We start from the raw sequence: 22,751 nt of genomic DNA on the forward strand, positions 1-22,751 counted from the left end.
TGACAATTTATTTATAATGTATCTTGGTGTGGGTCTCTTTTGGTACATCTTATTTGGAACTCTCTGGGCTTCCTGGATCTGGATGTCTTTTTCCTTCCCCAGATTAGAGAAGTTTTTAAACGTTATTTCTTCAGATAAGTTTTCTGTCCCTTTCTCTCTTTTGTATTTCTCATTCTGGAACCCCTGTAACGTCCTCTTGATGTCCCACAAGCCCCTCACGCTATCTTCACTCTTCTTTATTCCTTTTTCTTTTTGCTGCTGTGATTGGATGAGTTCCATTGCTCTGTCTTCAAGTTCAATGTGCCTTTCTTCTGCTTCTTCTAATCTGTTGTTAAACTTGTCCTTTATATTTTTCAGTGCAGTTATTTTATTTTTCAACTCCATTATTTCTGTTTGGTACTTTCTTATATTTTCTATCTGTTTATCGAAATTCTCTTTGTTCATGCGTTGTTCTCCTGACCTTGGTGAGTGTCTTTATTATGCTTATTTTGAAATCTTCATCAGGTAAATCACTTATCTCCATTTCATTAAGGTCTTTTTTTTTGAGGTTTTTATCTTGTTCTTTTGTTTGGAACATATTCCTTTATTTCTTCATTTTCCATGACTATTTGTGTTGGTTTCTATGCATTAGATGAAACAACCACTTCTTCTAGTCTTGAAGGAGTTGCATTGTGCAGGAGGTAAAACTGCTTGTTTAACCCTGTCCTAGCTTTTGGTTGTCTCTCAAACCTTGTGATTGTTCAAGCAGCCTACTTTGTTCTTGGTGGTTCCCAGTGGTTGAGGGCTTCCAAAGACCTGTCACTGTACTAAATGGGAGGATTTCAGGCTGATTGGAAGCCAGACTTTAGCAGCCAGACTTTAAGTTAGGCAAATATATCTCTTTCAGTGGAAGCCTGAGAGATGGGCATTCCTGTTTGTTTCCTCTGTACTGAGCCCTGCGAGATAGTCAGTTAAGAATTGTTTCTTCCTTTGCTCTCATCCTGTTGAACCCATGAATACAAGCCCTGCTAGCCACCAGAGCCAGGCTGTCAAGGGACATTTCCTCTGGGCAGCAGCCACAAAAGCCGGCGTGCCAAACGTTTTTGCACAGGCTCCTTGCTCAGAGAGATATGAACGATCTGGGGGTGGTTAGAGGGAATGTGCAAAGTTGGCACCCACTGTCCTCCCTGATCTCTTGCACTTGGCCCCTAAATGTGTGTTTAATTTGAAGCCTGCCCCTCAGGTCGCAGCTATGAAGATAGGCTAATAGGCCTCTTTCACAGAAAGACTGGGCACCTCAGTCTGTTGCCTCTCTACTTTGCCCTGTGGGTGGTTGCCAATTAAGAACTCCTGCTCTGTTTGTACAGTCGTGTGGGACCTGCAAATGTAAACCACTCTGGCCACTAGAGCCAGGTGATCAAGGAGTATCCCCTGGGTGGCAGACACCAAAACTGGGGCACCAGACATGTACACAAGCTCTTTTCCAGGAGATAGCAGCCACCTGGAGTGAGGCCAAGGGAGAAGACAAAGATGGTGCCCACCAGCCACCTCTCTCTTTTGAGAGTATTCAGTAAGCCTCTGGACGTGTGTTAAATTAGATGCCTGCCCCTCAGGCCAAAGCTCTAAGATGAACATTTAGGTCTCTTTCAGAGAAAGACCGGGTGTTTCAGTCAGCTGCCTTTACACTGGGCCCTAGGTTGTAGCCACGGTGAGTCCTCACGGGCCCTTTAAGAACCGTTTCTCTTTGCTGTAGCCTTGTGGGTCTCGTGGACACAAGCCTTGTTGGCTTTCAAAGCTAATGTGGGGGCTTATGTGTCAAGTGCAGGTCTTAAAAGTTGGGGTGCCAGATTGGGGGTTCAAATCCTTCACTCCTCAGGGAGAAGCTCAGAGTTGTGGGTTCTCTCCTGATTGTGGGTCACCGTGCTGGGAGTGGAGTTTATGGTTAGATTGTATCTTAGCCTCTCCTATACATTTCAACATGGGTTTTTCTTGTTTGCCCACTCTATGGGAGTCACTCAGCTGGTTTGCCAATTTCTTTCAGAGGAAATTGTCCCATATGTAGTTGTAGATTTGATGTGTCCATGGGAAGAGGTGAGTTAAGGACCCTCTTATGTCATATCTTGAACTGGAACCTCTGAAAGTAATTTATTTTATCAAGCTACTAATGAGTTAATTCTTTTGGACATGAAGATGATAATTACAGTTTTTGGAGTAGTCATTTTAATTAAAAACTTCATGTGAAAATGACTTAGAATCTTTTTTTAATAATATTATATTTTTTCTTTAAAAAATTTCTATCATATGAGTTCCAAATCTTGTCTAGATTATAGCTTATAAAGACCCCTTGCTATTTTTATATACATGTTTTACATTCATCTATTTGTTTATTTTAGCAGAAAAGAGGATTGAAATTCTTTTATGAATATAATATAGTAATTAGATATACATGTCTAAATATCATAGATGTCAAAGATGTATTAAAAGTAAGTGTTGTTAACTATGTGAATGTAAGTATTTATAATGTAGTTAGAAAACAAACTGCTGCTCAAAAACTTGTCAAAATCCGATTTTCATTTAAACCTTAACACATGTTCATACACACACACACACACACACTCCACACACACCTATGTACATATAAAATGCAGATGAAAGTCTGAAGACAACTGTCAGACCAAGTATATTGTACCCAGATATTAAGGTGTACAAATGAGGGAAGATTTCTCACAATATAAGATTTTATTTCTTTCAGAAATTAATGAACAATGGAGAAAAATAGAACTGATTATTAAAAGGATTTAAATAGCACTACAAAGAAAAATTTTATACTGAATGCTGAGAGAAGAAGCATTGTTTTTAAAAGCCAAGGATACTTTTAAAAAATTGGTCATGTTGTAGGTAGTAATGTTAATCTTAATAAATTTGCAAAAATTATAACCAGAGTCTGCATTCTCTGACCACATTCGGTACAACTAAATGTTAATAATTAAGGTCAAACTAAACATTTAAAAAGTGTAAAATTGTTTAAAATTTTAATTATAACATTATAATTAAAAATAGTACTTATTTTAAAGAAAAAATCAAAAGTTAAATTTAAGGTGATATAAAAATAAATAGCACTGAGATTACTGCATTAGCAATACCACTAGGACATGGATAATAAAATAAACTAAAAGTAGAAGGAGGAATAATAAGGATGAAGTAAATAATTAATTAAATAAAAAACCTTTAAAATTGGTAGCCTAGATAAATTAATCATTTTTCCACTTTTAGAAAGAAATACAAAATAGAAAAACTACTAGTGATATTAAAAAGAGAAAAAATAGAGAAACATAATCTCATCAAAAATTGAAAGGGAATATTCATATAGGTATAGAAGAGAGTTTAAGATTTTATATCGCCATATTTGAAATATGTAAGAAACGGGCAATTTGCTTGGAAAATACAAAAAAGTTTATTTTTTTGCAGAAAGAAGTTTAAAAAATCTAAATTGACTTGTATCCCAGAAAGACTTCTAAAAGTTTATTGAACATGTCTTCCCCCAAAGCACCAGATTTTACCTGTCATTTCTATTCAGCCTTTGAGAAACAGTTGATTCTTGTGATACTGAAACACAGTGGAAAATTTACTCATTATCTATTGCTGCATAGCAAATTACCCTAAAACTTGGCAGTTTAAAACAGCAAACCTTTATTACCTCACCCAATTTCTAAAGGTCCAGAATCTGGAAGTGGCTTAGCCTGGTGGGTGTGGTTCAGGATCTCTCAGGAGATTACAGTCAAGCTGCAGTCATCAGAAAGCTGGAGGATCCACTTCCACGCTTGGTCATGTGGTGGCTGACATGCCTCAGCTCCTTTCAGCTGTTGGAATGGGAGTTTTAGTTCTTCCCCAGTGAGCCTCTCCACAGGGCCACCTGAGTCTCCATAAGACATGGCAGCTGGCTTCCCCATAGTGAATGATCTGAGATTGAGAGTCCAATATAGAAGCTGCAGTCTTTTTTTGACCTAATCTTGGAAGTAACTATCACTTCTGCCCTATTCTTTTGGTTTCTCTACTGACAAATGAACCCTGGTACAATATGGGAGGCAACTGCATAGGTTATAAATATCAGATGACGGGGCTCATAGGTGGCCATCTTGGAGACTGGCTAGCACGGAAAACTTGCAAATGTATTCTATAATGATAGCACAATTCTGATTCAAAAACTAAACAAGGATAGCACAAGAAGGAGATTGATAAACTGATCTCACTAATGAAAATATATGCAAAATTCCTAAAGAAAACTTACAGAAGATGTGTTTATTAGCAAGAATCTAAGAATGGTTTCAAGAGCATGAAATCTGAATTCAAATCTCCTGCTTCAATCCTGGCTCAACCACTTACTAGCTATTTTTGTAACTTGTGCCTCAGTTTCCTCATTTCTCAAATGGAAAAAGCAAGAAAATCCACCTCACAGAGTGGTTATAAGATTATGTGAGGTAAGATACATAAAGCACTTAGTGTCTGGCACAGAGTAAGCACTATATTAAGTGTTAAGTAAATAAAACTTTATTGATTATTTAAAGGAGATAAAACATGATCATCTTAATGGATACTGAAATTTTGAGGAAATAAAAACTCATTATTAATAAAACTCTTAATAACGAAAGTTCTTTAACTTGATAAAGGATATCTTGTAGTAATTTATATCATACACCGTACTTGAGAAACAGTAGTATCATGCTGATAACCAAGATCAATCAAGAACACCATCTATCATCAGTATTATTTAATATTGGTATAGAGATTCTAAACAAAGCAGTTTAACTAAAAAACATGTTCTTAGTTTAAGAAAAATGTTCTAAGAAAAAATGTTCTAAGTAAAATTATCATTCTTTGCAAATGAAAAATACCGACAAAACCCATGAAAAATGTCTAAAAACTATTAGATATAATGAGTCCAGTATAGTGACTGAAACCAAAAAACATACAAGCCAATAGGATTCCTATATTACAGGGGGAAAAAATTGGAAAGAGTACATTGAAAATAGCATAGCAATAGATATACAAAGAAATCTTTGGTATTTTATTGAAGGATATGAAAGATGTGCATAAATAGAGAAACATGAATTTGATGGGAAGATTCAAAATCACAAAACATTTGTATTTTATTTTTTAATGTGTAAATTAATGCAATCCCAGTTAGAAATTTCAATGAGATTTTAAGTATAGAATTTGACAGGCTAATCCTAAAGTTTACAAATATGTTAGAAAATAGTACGACTTTTAAAAAATATATTAGTGAGGGGAAAACTTGTCTTCCCAGATACAAAATGTACTATAAAATGGCAGAAATTGAAGGAGTGTGACATTAGCATCAGTATTCAGAAAGACATCAATGAAGCATAATACAGAGTCCAGAAACAAGGCACTTTATATGGGAATCTAATATGTAATTCAAGAATCATTTAGAATCAAGCGTAAAAGGAAGGTTTATTAATGATCTTATCTTCATGACACTAGTTTTTTTGCGTTATCCACTCTGCTGTTCTGTGTGCTTGGGTAATAATTTTCGTCTAATAATTCTACTTTCCTCTCATTTTTCTTCAAGTTTATTCTTGTTTTTCAATGCAGTGTGTTTGCAAATATTAATGAAAACGTGAATTAAAGCATCTTTTAACTAGAGACTATTTACCCTGAGTTCTCAGGTTGCTACCACTCTTAAAAATCACTGAGGATTTTCATTTGCTCTGAAACTTCTTACAGTTTGTGTATCCTAATGGAAGACAAGCTAGTTTGTCCCTTACAGGTAATTGAGCGAGCTCCTTGAGAGATGATGTGGATCACTGTTGACATATTTATTTCCAAATAAAAACATGAAAAATTAGTTTTGTCTTAATATTCCTTTTGCAGCTTAAACATTCATCAGTTATTGGGGAATAGAAATGGAACTCTAGGGAAAGAGAAGTAACTAAATAGGCAAGCATGTTTTTTTTTTTAAATCCCTGTCCATGGAGCCTTCTTTTTCTACTTTACAATCCTGAATCTGTTAGGACAGCATCTCTTAAAGTAGCTGACTGGCAATAGCTGTCATCTGCCGTGTCCCCCACTGCCATTCAGTGAGCTCTCATCGGCACTTGAAATCTGCAGATAGACAGACCTGTGGGTTCTGGCATCAGTCTGAGACTGGATAAGTGATATGATTTATCTTCCACAAAACAAGTCCAAAGGCCATTCTTCTGTCCAGGCCCTACTGTAATCCTGGGAGATGGGAGGGAGGAGGCCTTCACCACTCAAGAAAGCTGGCTAGTTCAGTACTTTCAGGAGATTTTTAAAGGTCAAGTGAAAATATTCTGATGGATGAGGATAGGTTGGTTTTTCTCCTGTTTAAAGCTTCTGTGTGGAAGCAAAGTGTGGCAAAGAGGTCTAGTTGCCAACATATTTGCTGTCTCTGTGCTTCAGATTTTTTATCTGGTAATCAGAAAAATTTGGAACCTGACAGACTTAATATTTTCCAGAATTTTTTGAACAATTTCTTGGCCTTGTATCTGGGGAGGAACTCTATACAGTGCTAAAAAAATAGACCAGGACCGTGAGACTGGAGTTCAAGTCCCAGCTGAGTAGCTCTGGAAACTTATGTTTGTTACTTCACCTTCTTGACTTGTTTTCCTCATTTGTAAAATGACAGGATGATACCATAAAATGGTTTTATTTATTGGATTTTTGTGTGATTTCTGTTGTGTTGATGTTGAGCAGATATTTTTTATAATTAGATAAGGTGTAGTAAATCTTGTTTTTATAAAGAATAGAAAACTTTCTTTTGCTTGCTAATAAAAGGGAAAGTTTATGTTTAATTAATGACAGTAACTTACTGGAATTATTTAAAGTTCTAAGTCAATGAGATGAATAATAATATTGTGAGTTCTGTGCTGATAAACTGGGACCTACAATGCACATAACTGACCACATTTGAAAACTTTAAGTATAAAATAAGTAGATTCATTAGTAACAACTCTTTGGCTTTCTAATCTTCAAGGCAAGGAGCTAATCTGCCCTTTTCTCCAATTTGATTAGTATAGACTTGCTTAGTCCCTTCCCCCAAAAAACAGCCCTTCAATTTATCAATTTTATTTTTTAAAATATTGTAATGGCTTTAATGTATTAATTCTACTTCAGTCTTGATTAATGTACTTCTATTCTTTGCTTGGCTTTGTTTTACTCTTCTTTCTACTTTTTGAGCTGAACATGTTTTTACTTTGTTTTCATTCTTTTTTTGTTTAGAAATAGAGAGTTTTTGAGGAATGGATTTGTCTCATAGTTAAGCTTTTGTCATAGCTCATTAGTTTTGATTACATAATGTTTTAACTAGTGTTAGTCATTAAATACTTTGTAATTGCAATTTTGACTTATTAACTTCATATGGAGAATCATTTAGGTGAGTGCTTTATAAGTCATAAACAAACAAGAATAACAAAAATGTTTGACACTTTACTTACTTGTTTTGCACTATCTTTAGCAAATGTGGACTAAGTTATTTTTTTGGAAGAGTAAATAAGTAAAACTAAAATGTAAATCATGATTTTTCAAAGAGGTTTAGCTTTCTGCTCTTTCCTATACTTGTCTGCATATTCACTGGAGCAAGGGCTGTAGCACTTTTAACTGCCATTAAGAGACTATAAAAATCAGAGATGGATCTTTTCCACTATATCCTCTCCATCCTACACCATTAAGAACACAGCAGTGAAACAATCTTTTGAGTGAGGCATGATAGATATGTTTTGGTAGATTGTGTCAATGTGTAGCAGATATTCCTGTTTTCCTTCCCCTCCGTGGGAAGAGCGAGGATACCTTCTGCCCCGTTGATATTGAGCTTGGCCTCATGGCTTGCTTGGGTAATGAGATGTGAGAAAACATAATGTACACCATGTCTGAGCAGAAGCATGATGTGTGCTTCCATAGTTGTGTCCCTCTTCTGTGAGAACAGCATGCCCCATGTGCTCCTCTACCTAGGACCCAGAATGACAGACACTTGGAGCAGACCGAAACCTGATCGACAGCCTAGAGCAGAACCATGAGAGCCAGTTCATAGAACTATGTGCAACAAACAAATGTTTTTCTTTGAAAGCCACTGAGATTGTGGGTTGCTTATTATACAACATCATCACATTAAAACCTGACTGAATTAAACCAGCCTTCTAGGTAAAAGAAATTCAAGCAGATCCAGTGATTCTTTCCCTTTGCTCAGGATTATAGGGGAAAGAACCAACTCAGCCACTGATGGTCTCTTGTATTTTAATAAATTTAGTACCATATTTTAAAATAGCAAGTTTTTTTCTACTTTATATATAAATCACATTTCTCATACTATTGGTTTATCAGCATCCAATATTTATTTGGCCTATGGTTCTAGCGTCATCATTATATCTGTTTCTCAGGCTTATGCAGATTTTGGACCATGTGAAACTTGCATGTAGTATGTCTCTGGTTCTTTTTAAAATGATTTTTCAGCTCCGTTTGAAAGATGTCATACTATCCATACCTATCTTCTTTTTCCCTTTTTTCCTTCTTGTTCTTAAATTAGTAGTGTGAATTTATGGTGAAAACTTGGTGAATCTTATATAAATGGCAGACCTAGAGTTTAATTTGACTGCTATCCAATTTTGCATGGAAAGCATTCATTCACTCATACATGCATTCATTCATTCAGGATCTACTATGTGCAGATAGTGTTCCAGATGCTGGTAATATTAAGAAGAATAAGATATTATCTCTGTGTTGAAGGTCGGAGACAAACACAAGTTTGGGAAAGAGAAGAGAAAAGTACAAATTATGATGGCACCACATAGGAGTAGGAAGACCTACCTCTTTCTTATTGTAGTGGGGGTGGAGGGTGTGCAGGAGTGAAAGGTGTGGGGAGTGGAGGAGTGGAGAAGGAGAAAAACATGATTCAATTTTCACTTTATTTTTTATTTCATTAAAATATAATTGACATATAACATTGTCTGAGTTTAAGGTATACAACATATTGATTTGAAACATTTATATTGTAATATGATTGCCATTGTAGTGCTTGCTGACACCTCTATCATGCCACATATTTATCATTTCTTCTAGTGATGGGAACAATTAAGATCTATTCTCTTAGCAGGTTTAGTGTTTATAGTACAGTTTTGTTGTATATAATCACTATAGTGTGTGTTAGAGCTCCATGATTTTTATTTATCTAATAGTTGCGAGTATATACCTTAAACAACATCTCTCCCATTCCACGACCCCTCAGCCCTTGGTAATCACCATTCCACTCTATGTTTTTTCTAGTTTGTTTTAGATTCCGCACATAAGCGATATCATGTAGTATTTGTCTTTCTCTCTGACCTGTCTCACTTAGCATAATCACCTCAGCGTCCATCTATGTTATCTCAGATGGCAGGATTTCCTTTTATCTCATGGCTTAATAGCGTGCCATTGTATATATATAATGAATTTTCTTTATTCATTCATCCATTGATAGATACTTATATTGTTTCCTTGTATTGACTATTGTAAATAATGCTGCAGTGAACATGAGGGTGCAGATATCTTTTCAAGACAGTGATTTCATTTGCTTCAAATAAATATCCAGAAGTGAAATTTCTATATCATATCGTAGTGCTATTTTTAATTTTTTGAGGAACCTCTATACTGCGTTTCATAATGGCTGCACCAATTTATTTTCCTACCCACAGTGTACAAGGGTTCCTTTTTCTCCACATCCTCACTAGTTATTCCTTGTCTTTTTGATGATAGCCATAACAACTGATGTGAGGTGCTTTTTCACTTTGGTTTTGATTTGCGTTTCTCTGATGATTAGTGATGTTGAGCATCTTTTCATTTGGATGTCTTCTGTGGAAAAATATCTCTACAGTTCCTCTACCTATTTTTTATTCAGATTTTTTTTATTGAGTTGTGTGTGTTCTTCATAAATTTTAGATATTAACCCCTTATTCAATACATGATTTGCAAATACTTTCTACCATTCTGTAGTTGTCTTTTCATTTTGTTATTGTTTCTTTCTGTCTTTTTTTTTTTTTTTGGTGGGGAAGATTAGCCCTGAGCTAATATCTGTTGCCAGTCTTCCTCTTTTTGCTGAGGAAGATTGGCCCTGGGCTAACATCCGTGCCCATCTTCCTCTACTTTATATGGGACGCCACCACAGCATGGCTTGACAGGTGGTGCGTTGGTGCACGCCTGGGATCTGAACTTGCAAACTGCAGGCCACTGAAGCGGAGTGCGCGCACTTAACTGCTACACCACTGGGCCAGCACCCGTTATTGTTTCTTTTGCAGTGCAGAAGCTTTTAAGTTTGATGTAGTCCCACTTTTGATTTTTTTCTTTTGTTGTTTGTGCTTTTAGTGTCATATGCAAAATATCGTTGTCAAGACCAGTGTCTAGGAGCTTCCTCCCTATGTATTCTTCTAGGAGTTTTACAGTTTCAGGTCTTATGTTTAAGTCTTTAATCTATTTTGAGGCAATTTTTGTGAGTGGTGTGAGTTAGGGGTCCGACTTTCTTTTTCTGCATGTAGTTATCCAGTTTTCCCAACATCATTTTTTGAAGAGACTATCCTTTCTCACTGGATGTTCCTGACTCCCTTATCAAATATTAGTTGACCTTATATGTGGAGGTTTAGTTCTGGGCTCTCTATTCTATTCTGCCTATTTTTGTGCCAGTACCATACTGTTTTAATTACTATAGCTTCATGGTATAGTTTGAAATCAGGAAATATGATGCCTCCAGTTTTGTTCTTTCTCAAGATGGTTTTGGTTATTAGGGATCTTTTGTGATTCCATGCAAATTAGAAGATTATTTTTTACTATTTCTGTGAAAAATGCCATTGGATTTTGATAGGGATTGCATTGAATCTATAGATGGCTTTGGGTATCGTGGACATTTTAACTATATTAATTCTTCCAGTCCATGAACACAGGATGTCCTTCCATTTGTTTGTGTTTTCTTCATTTCATTCAGCAAAGTCTTGTAGTTTTCATTGTATGTTGCTTTAAGTATTTAGGTTCTCCTATGTGGGTGCATAAATATTTAAAAATGTAATATCTTTTATTGGATTGACCCCTTTATCATTATGTAATGCCCTTCTCTGTCTCTTATTACAGTCTTTGTTTTAAAGTCTATTTTGTCTGATATAAGTATAGCTACCCCAGCCTTCTTTTGGTTTCCATCTACACGGAATATCTTTTTCCATTCTTTCACTTTCAGATTGTGCGTGTCCTTACGTCTAAAATGAGATTTTTGTAGATAGCATTTAGATGGGTTTTTCTTTTTTTTTGTTTGTTTTTGTTTTACAATTTAGCCACCCTATGTCTTTTGACAGATGGTAGCCTGCCACAAACTGTCTCTCCAGTTGTTACAATCTCGTGGGACTCAGGAACTCAAGGCCCCTGGCCACCAGAGCCAGGTGGTCAGGGGTATCCCCTGGGCTGCAGCCTCAAAACCCAGTGCCTCAGACACGTATAAGAGCTCCCCTCCAAGAGATGCTGGCGCTCTGGAGTGCAGCAGAGGGAGAGCGTGAAGGTGGCACCCCCTAGTTGGAATGAAACAGAGGGAGAGCATGGAAGGTGGTGCTCACCAGCCTCCTTCCCTGGTCAGTATCCCAGCAGACCCTTGGCCCTCAGACCAGTGCTTTAAAATTAGCAAATGAGTCTCTTTAACATAAAGTCTGGGCGCTTTTCAAAGGGCTGCTTCTACGCTGGGCGTTAGAGCAGGTGAGTCTGCACACGAGTCCTTTGAGAGCCGTTTCACAGTTCGCCAGAGCCCCGTGGGTCTTGTGAGTGTGAGCCTCATTGGTCTTCAAAGCCAGATTTTTAGGGGCTTGTCTTTCAGGTGCCAGTACTAAAAGTTGGGATGCTTGATGACGTACGAATCCTTCACTCCTCAGGGAGAAGCTCTGGGTTTTGAGTTCCCTCCCAATTGTGGGTTGCCATGCCAGTGGGGTTTATGGCAAGATTGTGGCTCAGCCTTTCCTACCCTTGATGTCGTTTCCTTCTCATCTGCCAGATATGAAGAGGTTGCTCTGCCATTTTTTAGGTTTTTTTCAGAGGAAATTCTTCCATATATAACTATAGATGTGTTGTGTCTGTGGGAGGAAGTAAATCCAGGGTCTTCCTATATAACCATCTTGAACCAGAACCCTTTTTATCTCCCTAATAGAACAGAGATATATTTATGTTAACAAAATTATAAAGTAAAACTACAAAGAATCAAACATATTTAACACTCACTGAGACAGTTTTGTAAAGAAAAAAGTTAATAGTAATCAGCATAAGAACAATAAATTATAAAGATCTGTTGATATTTTAATGGGGGAAAATAACCAAGGGAAACACAAAAATACTTTTAAAATACAGCATCATTGCCACAGCACATGAAAATATTTCCATAAAAAATTAACAATTTTCACTTGGACGTTTAACTTTTCAGCCCTCTTTGAATTTACATACTGAAATTTGATGTTCTACTGTAGTTTCCAGTTGCCTAGAATGCCTTTTCATCCTTTTTCTTTTAGTGTATGTTTGTCCTTAAAGCTGAAGTGGAGCTCTGGTTGGCAGCCTTGAGTTGGGCCTTGTTTCTTATCCATCCATCCAGCCACTGTGTGCCTTTTGATTGGTGAATTGAATCCATTTACATTTAGAATAATTACTGATACATAAGGACTTTTTAATGCCATCTTATTAGTTGCTTTCTGATTTTGTAGTTCCATTATTTCTTTCTCCCTTTGTTTCTACCTACCTTTGTAAATTGGTTATTTTCCATGGTAGTATGCTCTATGTCCCCCTTCTGTGTCTCTTGTGGATATGCTCTAGGTTTTTGCTTTGTGGTTACCATGGGGCTTACATAAAACATCTTATAAATAAGATTCTTTCTTTATCATTGATTTGTGACAGTTTAATTATAATATGTCTTGGAGAAAGTCTTTTTGCATTGAAATAATGGAGTGATCTGTAAGCTTTGTAGACTTGTATGTCTAAGTGTTTGCTCAGGTTTGGGAAGTTCTCAGCTATTATTTCTTTAAATAAACTCTCTGCCCCCTTCTCCTTCTCTTCTCCTTCTGGAATCCTGATTATTCTGATGTTTGGTTTTTTAGTGAATAACCAAAGCTCACATAAGCATTCTTTGCTCTTTTAAAATTTGAGTTCCTTCTTCTCTCTGTTATTTCAAAATTCCTATCCTCCAAGTCAACTGTTCTTTCTTCCATGTGGTCTGCCCTGCTACATGTACTCTCTATTGCATTCTTAATCTCATTCATTGAATTTTCAGCTCCAGAATTTGTTTGGTTCTTTTTAATAATTTCATTCTCCTTGGTAAAGAACTCATTTTGTTTGTATATTTTATTGCTGATTTCATTGAATTGTCTTCCTAAGTTTTCTTATAACTTGCTGAGTTTCTTCATAACAGCTATGTTGAATTCTTTATCAGTTAGATTGCAATATTCTATACCTTTGAGCTTGGTTGCTAGAGGATATCATTTTCTTTTTGTGATGCCATATTTCCTTTATTTTTATTTTATTTTTTTTGGTGAGGAAGATTGGCCCTGAGCTAATATCTGTTGCCAATCTTCTTTTTTTTGCTTGAGGAAGATTGGCCCTGAGCTAACATCTGTGCCAATCTTCCTCTGTATGTGGGACGTTGCCACAGCATGGGTTTATGAGTGATGTGTGGGTCTGCACCCGAGATCCAAACCCACAAACCTGGGCCGTCAAAGCGGAGCCTGCTGAACTTAACCATTATGCCGCTGGGCCAGCCCCTACTTGATTTTTTTATATTCTGTGTTGATTTGTGTTGGTGTTTTTGCATTTGAAGTAGTAGATGCCTCATTAACTCTTTGCCTTCAGCAGATGGAGTATTGTGTTCTATAGTGTGGTTATTATCTAAGTTTTTCCTCTGTGTTTGTGAAGGTTCACCCACTCCACTCTTCTTGCTCTTCTTTTGGGCCAATTTTTAGGCTTTTATGTCTTCTCTGGTTCTTACAGTTCACTGGGCTGATCTCTCTTTTGTGTTCCAGAAGGTGGTGCTATAGCTCAAGTTTGTGGTTTTGAGCATGCTCTGTGTCTACTGGACAGACACTCCAGCAACACCGGGAGTCCACACAAAGAGCTGACATAGAGTGGGGGGAGGTGTAGGTTTAGCACTTGGTGCATTGGCGATGCCTGCAGACCCAGTAGGGTGATCCTTGGGAGTGGCACTCCCACTGGATCCTGGGTGGACTTTCTGCTGAGCACTAATCCTTTAACAGCCACCATTTGAAATTCTTCTCTTTCCCAGTCTCCTCTCTCCCCCCACTTTTAGAGCTCTCCCTTAGTCCTCCAGGTGCTGGTAGAGAGAATGGATTTTGTTAGCCAGTCCATCCAGATGGAATAGCCCTGCACTCACTCACTGCTTTTGTTTTCCCCTGTGGGAGAGATCATTTCCACCAGATAAATCAGCCCCCTTCAGAGTTTCCTTGGGCGGAGGAGTGGTGCTGGGCAAGTGTCTCTTCCTGCCTCTGCTGCGACCAAACCCGTATTTTTCTTTTTTTCTCCAGTGGTGTGCTGGAATCTCCCTTCGGGAAGGCTAGACTTCTGCAAGTTCTCTCTCAAGCATGAGTGCCTATCCACGTCTGTACTTACCCAATTTTTGCCTGGCAGTGGCAAGAGGGCTCTAGGCAGTTGGGCTGACTCTCTGGTTCCCCAGCCCATACAGAGGTTTGTCTGTATCTTACCAGCTGCACTCGTAGGCAAGACTCCTCCCGGGTTCCTAGGAGTAGGGTGCTGAGTCCCAGAGCACCCACAAAGGTGCTTTTGTTCATGTATGTCTAATTTATTGATTAAAAAGTGGGATAAATGACGAACGTGTTGTTGATATCACTCTCTAGGAACATCAGATTTTCACTGTAGAAAGTTCACTTGGGCTGCAGGGTAGAGAAAAGACTGGCAAGGTCAAAACTAGAAGCATGAAATGAGGGAACATTTATTGACTCTTATTCCTTAATCCAAAGATAATGCAAACATTTGATTTTATATAGAGTATTCTATCATTTTTAGAGTTATTTTAGTATTGGTCTAATAGATTTTTCCAAATGGAAGAGAGAAATAGTGACTAGATCACTTCATTAATTAAACCTACAAAGTAATTTCGTTGCAATTAAGAAGTTAGAAATATATGAGGGAAAATTTAAAATATTGAATATTTATCAATGATGGCTTTCTGAATTACTATAAATATATTGATCTGCACTTTACAAAAGAAGGATGCCATTTATAATTTGGAGCTTTAAAAGCAAATTCATTTTGACATCAGATATTGGCTTAAATATGGTGTCCTTTATATATAAAATGAAAACTTACTTAGAAAGTACAATATTGCATCTAAAGGGAGATGCAAGGTAATATTATATGAGAGTATGTAAATACCTATACCCTTGCCAATCTTCTTTGAATTGCACTTGAAAAGCAAACACTAGAGCTACTGAAAAATCTAACTACCCTAGCAATACTTAGAATATACTGCACAAATGAATTCAACCTTACTGTGTTACTGATAAAAACTTCCTTTGTATAATATTACTGAAATCTCATTTTATTGAAAGTAGAGAATGGTATTTTCACTAAATGCTGTTTGACTTTAAAGTTAACTCTGTGGAAACCAGTAGCACTGATTAACGTAAAGTACATTTCACTTTAATTGGGTAATTGAAAACAAAGGCGTATTATATTTCGGTAGCATAGAAATCTCTGATTCCACACATGCTTCCTAGAGACCAAACCCTACAATTAAAACAACATCAATAAGTTTATTAGGTTGCCGTAAAGATTTTTAATGGCTACTGGTAAGTCAGTAAAGTTAGTAATAAAAGGGAAAATTCTCATATTATTTGTTTTATAGATCTTAAATAGATTGTCATTTAAGGGAAGTATCATCTGTACTACCAGTTAGAAGTGGCGTACAAATTGTTTTACTAGCCATAATTAGTTTTTCTTGATTTATATATAACTAACTTTTTTTAGTTAAAAAAAATTTGATCTTTTGTGCACTGTATTTTAAAAATATTTTTGGTTACTGCTTTCTACTGTCGTGGTAGAAATATATAAAGCATATCAATAACAAGCATTCTGAAAATTATTGTCCTTTATAGTTCTAATGGATATTATTTTTTCAGTACTTTTGTTATAAATTCTTTTTGAATAATAGTACAAATTAAATGCAGATTATTTTGTAAAAAGCTATTTTAATGATATAGAAGAATTTGTCATTTAAAGACATTTGCTATTGACTCCATTTAAATGTAAACTTGATGGCCACACCTGAAAAAAGAATCCAGATTTTTCTGGACTATGTTTTGTTTTGTTTAAGAAAGATATGTCTGAATATAGACTATATCCCTATTTATTCGTTATAAGGAATAAACACATAGGAACAATTATTGCACAGCGGTCGAACATTTGAGCTCTGAACTCAGATTGCCCATATTGTCTCCAACTTGCTGGGTGACTGAACCTAGCTTACCTTTGATTGCCTCATTTAGAAAATGAAGATAGTAATAGTAACTACCTTATAGAGTTGTGAGAAATAACTGAGGTAAAACGCATAAAATCTTTGGCATATTATTTAACAGAGAAAGCTCTTAGTAAATGTTACTACTATTAGAATTCTCTAGTAACTTTTATGTTCAATGAATATTCATTGTAAATTAAGGTTATTAAAACAGTCACTTTATTAAAAATACAGGATATACTTTCATTTTGATTTTTATATCTTAGATAATTTTTTATCTAATCAATTTTTTTGTTCTAGGTCACTTTTCACATCGAACCATATAGCAATCGAGATGAACAAAACATGTACAGAAATGTCAAATATATTATAGACAAGTGAGTTTCCTCAGTGTTTATAATTATTGTTTTATGATCCAATGATGATTACTGTTATAAAAGAAGTACATTTAAATTATATTTGAGAGATTTGAATGACTTATGGTCTGACATTTAAACTAATTTTATAATGAATATTGCAATCATTTTGAGGAACACTTCTGAAATTCCTTACAACTCACTTTGTGTATGAATAAAAATTGCTCTTTTTGCTGTTTTACATGTGTATTAGGCTATTTACGATTTCCATCATATTGACATTTTAAATTGATATTATTCTGTAAATCTTATGAATATGGTTTTGTGTTATTAAAAGAATGTTCAGATTATGAAATGTGAACTGCTTTTATAGCAATGGACCCACATCTAATATTTTCATTTATGTTTAGTCTGATTATAAGGAAAGAATTAATTAATACACTTCCTTTTGTTCAAGAATTTTACTGATAATAGTCTGTGACAGATGCCATACTCTTACAGAGAAACTTGTCAGCAACAGTGGGACATTTATCATTGATACAAAAAAAAGAAGTTTATATATTTGTGTAGAAAATGGACTTTTTATGCTGTTTGGTATCATTTGTAAACCTCAATATAAGATAATTAATTTCCTGTTTGGTTATGTCTTAATGTATCCAATATTTCATTTCCCAATGTGTAAAATTAAAAATGCATTTTTAGTGATTATACTTTTATAACTGATGCCCCAAGGAAGGTGAACAGTGTGCTTAAACCGTACTGATTACCTTCATTTTCAATACATAAACAATTATTGTCTATGGCAAATGAGTTGTGATTATTCATTTAACCTTTACATATGTTTGTATTCTAGATATGGAAACCATCCAGCCTTTTACAGGTACAAGACTAAGGCTGGCAATGCACTTCCTATGTTTTATGTCTATGATTCCTATATCACAAAGCCTGAAAAATGGGCCAACCTGTTAACCGTCTCAGGGTCTCAGAGCATTCGCAATTCTCCTTACGATGGATTGTTTATTGCACTTCTTGTGGACAACAAACATAGATATGATATTCTTCGGGGTGGTTTTGATGGAATTTATACATATTTTGCCACAAATGGCTTTACTTATGGCTCATCATATGAGAATTGGGCAGCGCTAAAATTCTTTTGTGATCAGTTCAACCTAATGTTTATCCCAAGTGTGGGCCCAGGATACATAGATACCAGCATCCGTCCATGGAACACCCAGAACACTCGGAACCGAATCAATGGGAAGTACTATGAAACCGCCATGAATGCTGCTCTCCAAACCCAACCCAGTGTAATCTCTATCACCTCTTTTAATGAGTGGCATGAAGGAACTCAGATTGAGAAAGCTGTTCCCAAAAGAACCAGTAATACAGTGTACCTGGATTACCGGCCTCATAAACCAAGTCTTTATCTAGATCTAACTCGCAAGTGGTCTGAAAAATACAGTAAGGAAAGAGCAATTTATGCCTTAGATCACCAGCTGCCTGTTTCTTAGTGCATTAATTACAGTTTAATCATAAAAATACCTAATTTCAATAAATGCCTTTTGTTTTGAGTTATGGAAAGAAAACTGTCAAAATCAGTATGCCCTGTTCCTATTATCTTTAGTAATAATAATTTGTTTAAAGATAATAGTATTATCATCGCCACCCTTCACAATGCTGCACTGAGAAAATATCTGAGGGAACAGTTGTGCAGATAACATTCCCTGTGGCATGATTTGCTTAATTTCTGACTGAAATTGAAATCCTGCTTTGATAGCAATTTAATTTTTGTTTCACGATAGATAAATGCTTGTGTCAGAGAAAGCAGCTAGCACAGAGTTAAATCCTACTTGTATTCTGGGCCCAAAGAAATAGGATTGTGTGTATATTTGGTATGTCTATTGAAGAAAAAGACTTAAAAGATACTGTACATGTTTTGTTTCTAATTTTTTTCAATGATTCAATCAACTTTATTGTATTAGTGTTCAGACTCTGGATAACTCTCCAATAATAATTCTTACAATCATATACCTTAAGCTGTGAACCATGTTGTGTTAGGAAGGCCTGCTTTCTGTATTACAATATGTATCATCATTTGCAGATTTTGGGTTACCTATAGCATGTGAGGTGTTTTGCATGTCTAGTGTTTCTGCTTTATATGCTGAATTCCAGGTTTTAGAAGCTATGGTAAGTTTTCTCATAAAAGTTAACTGTTGCTTCTCAATTATTAAGAAAACATAATTGTTTCATAATTATTATGAAGATAAAATGCCCAAAATGTTATCATTTTTATGCTACCTTATCAGTCTTTACCTTGTTATTCATGTTTTTAAATTTAATGTTAATCAGAGACCAACTATCAGATGAGAAAAAAGTTGATACTATCATTGGATTGCCTTGTTTTAATATTTTAAGCTATTTTTATCAACAGCAATAGAGAAAATTTACTTACCATTTTAGGTTTTAGGGACATGGAAATGGAAATGAAAATTCCTTTATATCTTAAATTCATTCCTGAGCTTTGACTTTTGATTAAGTTTAACACTTAATGATGGAAATAATATTTCATTTAAAAGAGAATACTTTAAATTATTATATATAATAATATCCCCATTTAAAAACATTATACTTTTATGGTACTTGTCAAGTTAAATACTTGTGATCAATTGTTGGTCATATTGTGACAAATTAATCACCTGATGCTAAAAATGAGTCTCTTTACCTTAAAAACTAGAGAATAAAATGCACTCCATTATTGTTAATATTTCCAACTAGAACTATAGTAAAAAAATTTAATATATATGCATGAATATTATTTCTTAGATATTTAGTTTATTAAAGAGATGCAATAGAATAATATTAAACAATAATACATATAAATCTTTAGAGAATAAAGACGTTCATTCAGAAACAAATCAGCAGTGGTTTTGAAGTAAAGGAGGCATGTTTTTGAAAGCAGGCATGATTAACGTTAAACTTATAACTTAAGAATTTGCCGTTTCTCAGAGAATAGAGGAAATTACAAGAATAAATCACTATGATGACATAACCAAGCATGTTCATGGAAACACTCACACAGATATAACCTGTGGATTTTTTTTCTTATGTCCAGTTAGCCACTATATGTGATATTAGGGATAAACTCTAAATATGTCATACTTAATAATCTTTTATAACATACCATATTTTATTAAAGTTTAGAGAAATATCTACTACAGAGGCATTTTTGTCATTGCTTATGTTACATATTTGAACCCACTATGACAGGTAACTAATTTTATGAAATAGTTCTGAGATTAAGGGAAAGTGTATAGACACAAGGTCAGCAAATCCTCGAGGTGGGTACTACCACTTTCTCTCCTGCCCCCCTTGCAGACATAGATCATCTACTACAGCGCACTTCACCTCTGAGCTTTGTTGTGGTTTCCAACACTTACCCCAGCCAGCCAGTAATAATCAGTGAGATTTCGAAGTAAAATAAAATGGATTCTGTCTTCATTGCAGAAAGTTATTCTCAAAGGGAAGAATGTTTGGAATCTGATCTCATAATGGTTTACTAATTTATAATTATATGAATATCATGTTTCTTTTCTCCTGTTTTAGAAAGCAGTTATTAGGAGGAATTATCTCTAATAATTTTGTTATTCTTTAGGAGGAATGCTTTCAAAATCTTCCTCAGGTATTCGTTACAGCTGCCTTTACTATTTGACTTGTAACACAGTTTAGATCATTATGATCACAAGTAAATAAGAGCAAAGAATTGATTTTCTAATTTAAAAAACTATAGGTTTGAATTCAATAAACTAACTGTAAAAGAAAAAGCAGTGTAATATATGCAACACATGAATCATAATGAATTCTTTTATGGTTTAGTCAGTCTAATTGTTTTGACTGTATAGAAACAAAATCTTTCTTTTACTTCTCCCCTTAAGGACTAATATTGTCAGAAACTGCTGTTATTAATGTTTATCGCAGTTGTTTGTTAACTTTTTCTGTTTTAAGAGTAATTAAAAGATGACTATTTTGTTATATGGAGTAGTTAACTTTCATCTAATAAAAGCATACGTGAAATATATTGTATTAGATATAAAAATCTAGTCCTTTCTATTTATGAAATATGTTTAATTTCTGATTAACAATTGAAAAGTAATAGCATTCTTTATATATTTTCTCTATTTGAGATATGCAGCACTTACAAAGTAGATATCTTTAACTGTACATACTTTTTAAATCTGTGAATTTGTATTAAACACACACACAAAGTTTTTTAAGAATTTGGGAGATGTTTTCTTATTTTTTTATTCTTTGGGCATAATCGTATATTAGATCTGACATCCTTTAGGAAATTGATCTTCCCCTAAAACGGCGGAAATAACAAGCCATGAGAGAACGTACCAAGTTCATAACCATGTGCTTTTAAAACTGATTACAGTTATTCATTCAATTTAAACTTGATGATGGCTCCTAAAGTCTGTATAGTGCCTACAGAAACAATCTTTAAAAGTGTGTATCTAAATTTTGAATTAAGGTTGAACACTCTCATGTCCCATCCTGTAGAAGCAATACTTTATTTACAACCAGAAAAATTTCAGTTATTTTTATAAATATTTACAATTTCAACATGAAAAATTGATTGAGCCACAAGCAAAAAGTGTTTTGGCTCAAATATTGCTTTTTTTAAAAAAGGTATTCCAAATTAAATTTTATACTGACTTTGTTATATACCCACATAAAGGCTAAATGTTATTGTATGATTAATGTAAGATTATTATACTTAACAATTCAAGTACTACTTTGGCTTAATTACTTTACAGAGACTCATTCATCCTTAGTCAAATCAAAGTACTAGTAGTGCTGTTATATTCCAACTATCAATGAAGGGAGGAGCATTTTTCAAAGTGATTAGCTGTTGTTGTTGTTATGTAAATACTATTTAATTTATGATATTAAAAGACAAAATAATTTAATAGCTAATAAGCAAATAGTCATAGATATAAAATTTATGAAGTCAAAATATAGTGGTATATTTATATTCGATATTCTACACTTTCTTTTAAAAGCATCTTATATTTTGAATTTAAGGTTTCTCAATTTGTATAAAAAAGTAACCATAAAGTTCAAAAACCTTTTAGAAGTTACCCCACTGAAATAAATATTTCATGACACCCAACAGTGAGGTACCGCAGTAAGATAATACTACATATGATTCAACTTGTGGTATATGGTTGCGTCATCATGCTTTTGTGTTTTCATTTTTGGCTTTTTGAAAAAAATAGATTAAAAACCCTAGCAAAAATCATTGTAAACAACAGAAAATAAAGTGGCTATCTTCAACTGCTCAATCACATTTAAAGTAAATACATTAGCTATAATTAAGTCCATGCATAAAAGTATTTTTGAGTCAGTTTTACAAAAGCCATTATCAAAACCCTATATCACCATGTTAATTTGATTGATAATAATGTCTAATGTAATGTTATCTTTACCCTGGTCTTGAAAATATCAAATGCAAAAAAGGAAAATAGAAGAAATTCAGTTGTAATATATGCAGGAAATTTTAGAAATTTATATTTCAATACAGTCATCTAAGTGTAGCATGCCATGACTTTTTTTTTATACAAACTAAATTTATATTTATTGAGTGCTGCCATTCTATATATCATTTTTTTTTAATTTTTTGTTTATTGCAGTAACATTGGTTTATAACATTGTATAAATTTCAGGTGTACATCATTATACTTCTATTTCTGCATAGATTACATCATGTTCACCACCAAAATACTAATTACAACCCATCACCACACACATGTGCTGAATTATCCCTTTCGCCCTCCCCCCTCCCCCCTTCCCCTCTGGTAACCACCAATCCAATCTCTGTGTCTATGTGTTTGTTTATTGTTGTTATTATCTACTAC

At 34.7% G+C, this 22,751-nt stretch overlaps 1 protein-coding gene across 1 annotated transcript in view; it reads left to right on the top strand.

Annotated features, from left to right (window-relative positions):
• Positions 1-20,909, top strand: part of MANEA (mannosidase endo-alpha) — a 54,351-nt gene extending 33,442 nt beyond the window's left edge. Inside the window, exons 4-5 of the mRNA XM_004422131.3 lie at positions 16,781-16,857; positions 17,690-20,909. Coding sequence (XP_004422188.1) covers positions 16,781-16,857; positions 17,690-18,347 — 735 coding nt within the window. The 3' untranslated portion in view covers positions 18,348-20,909. The remainder of the gene's footprint in view (positions 1-16,780; positions 16,858-17,689) is intronic.
• Positions 20,910-22,751: the final 1,842 nt, after the last annotated feature.

This window comes from Ceratotherium simum, chromosome 19 (assembly GCF_057802395.1).
Source record: "Ceratotherium simum simum isolate JZ-2026a chromosome 19, ASM5780239v1, whole genome shotgun sequence".
NCBI lineage: Eukaryota > Metazoa > Chordata > Mammalia > Perissodactyla > Rhinocerotidae > Ceratotherium > Ceratotherium simum.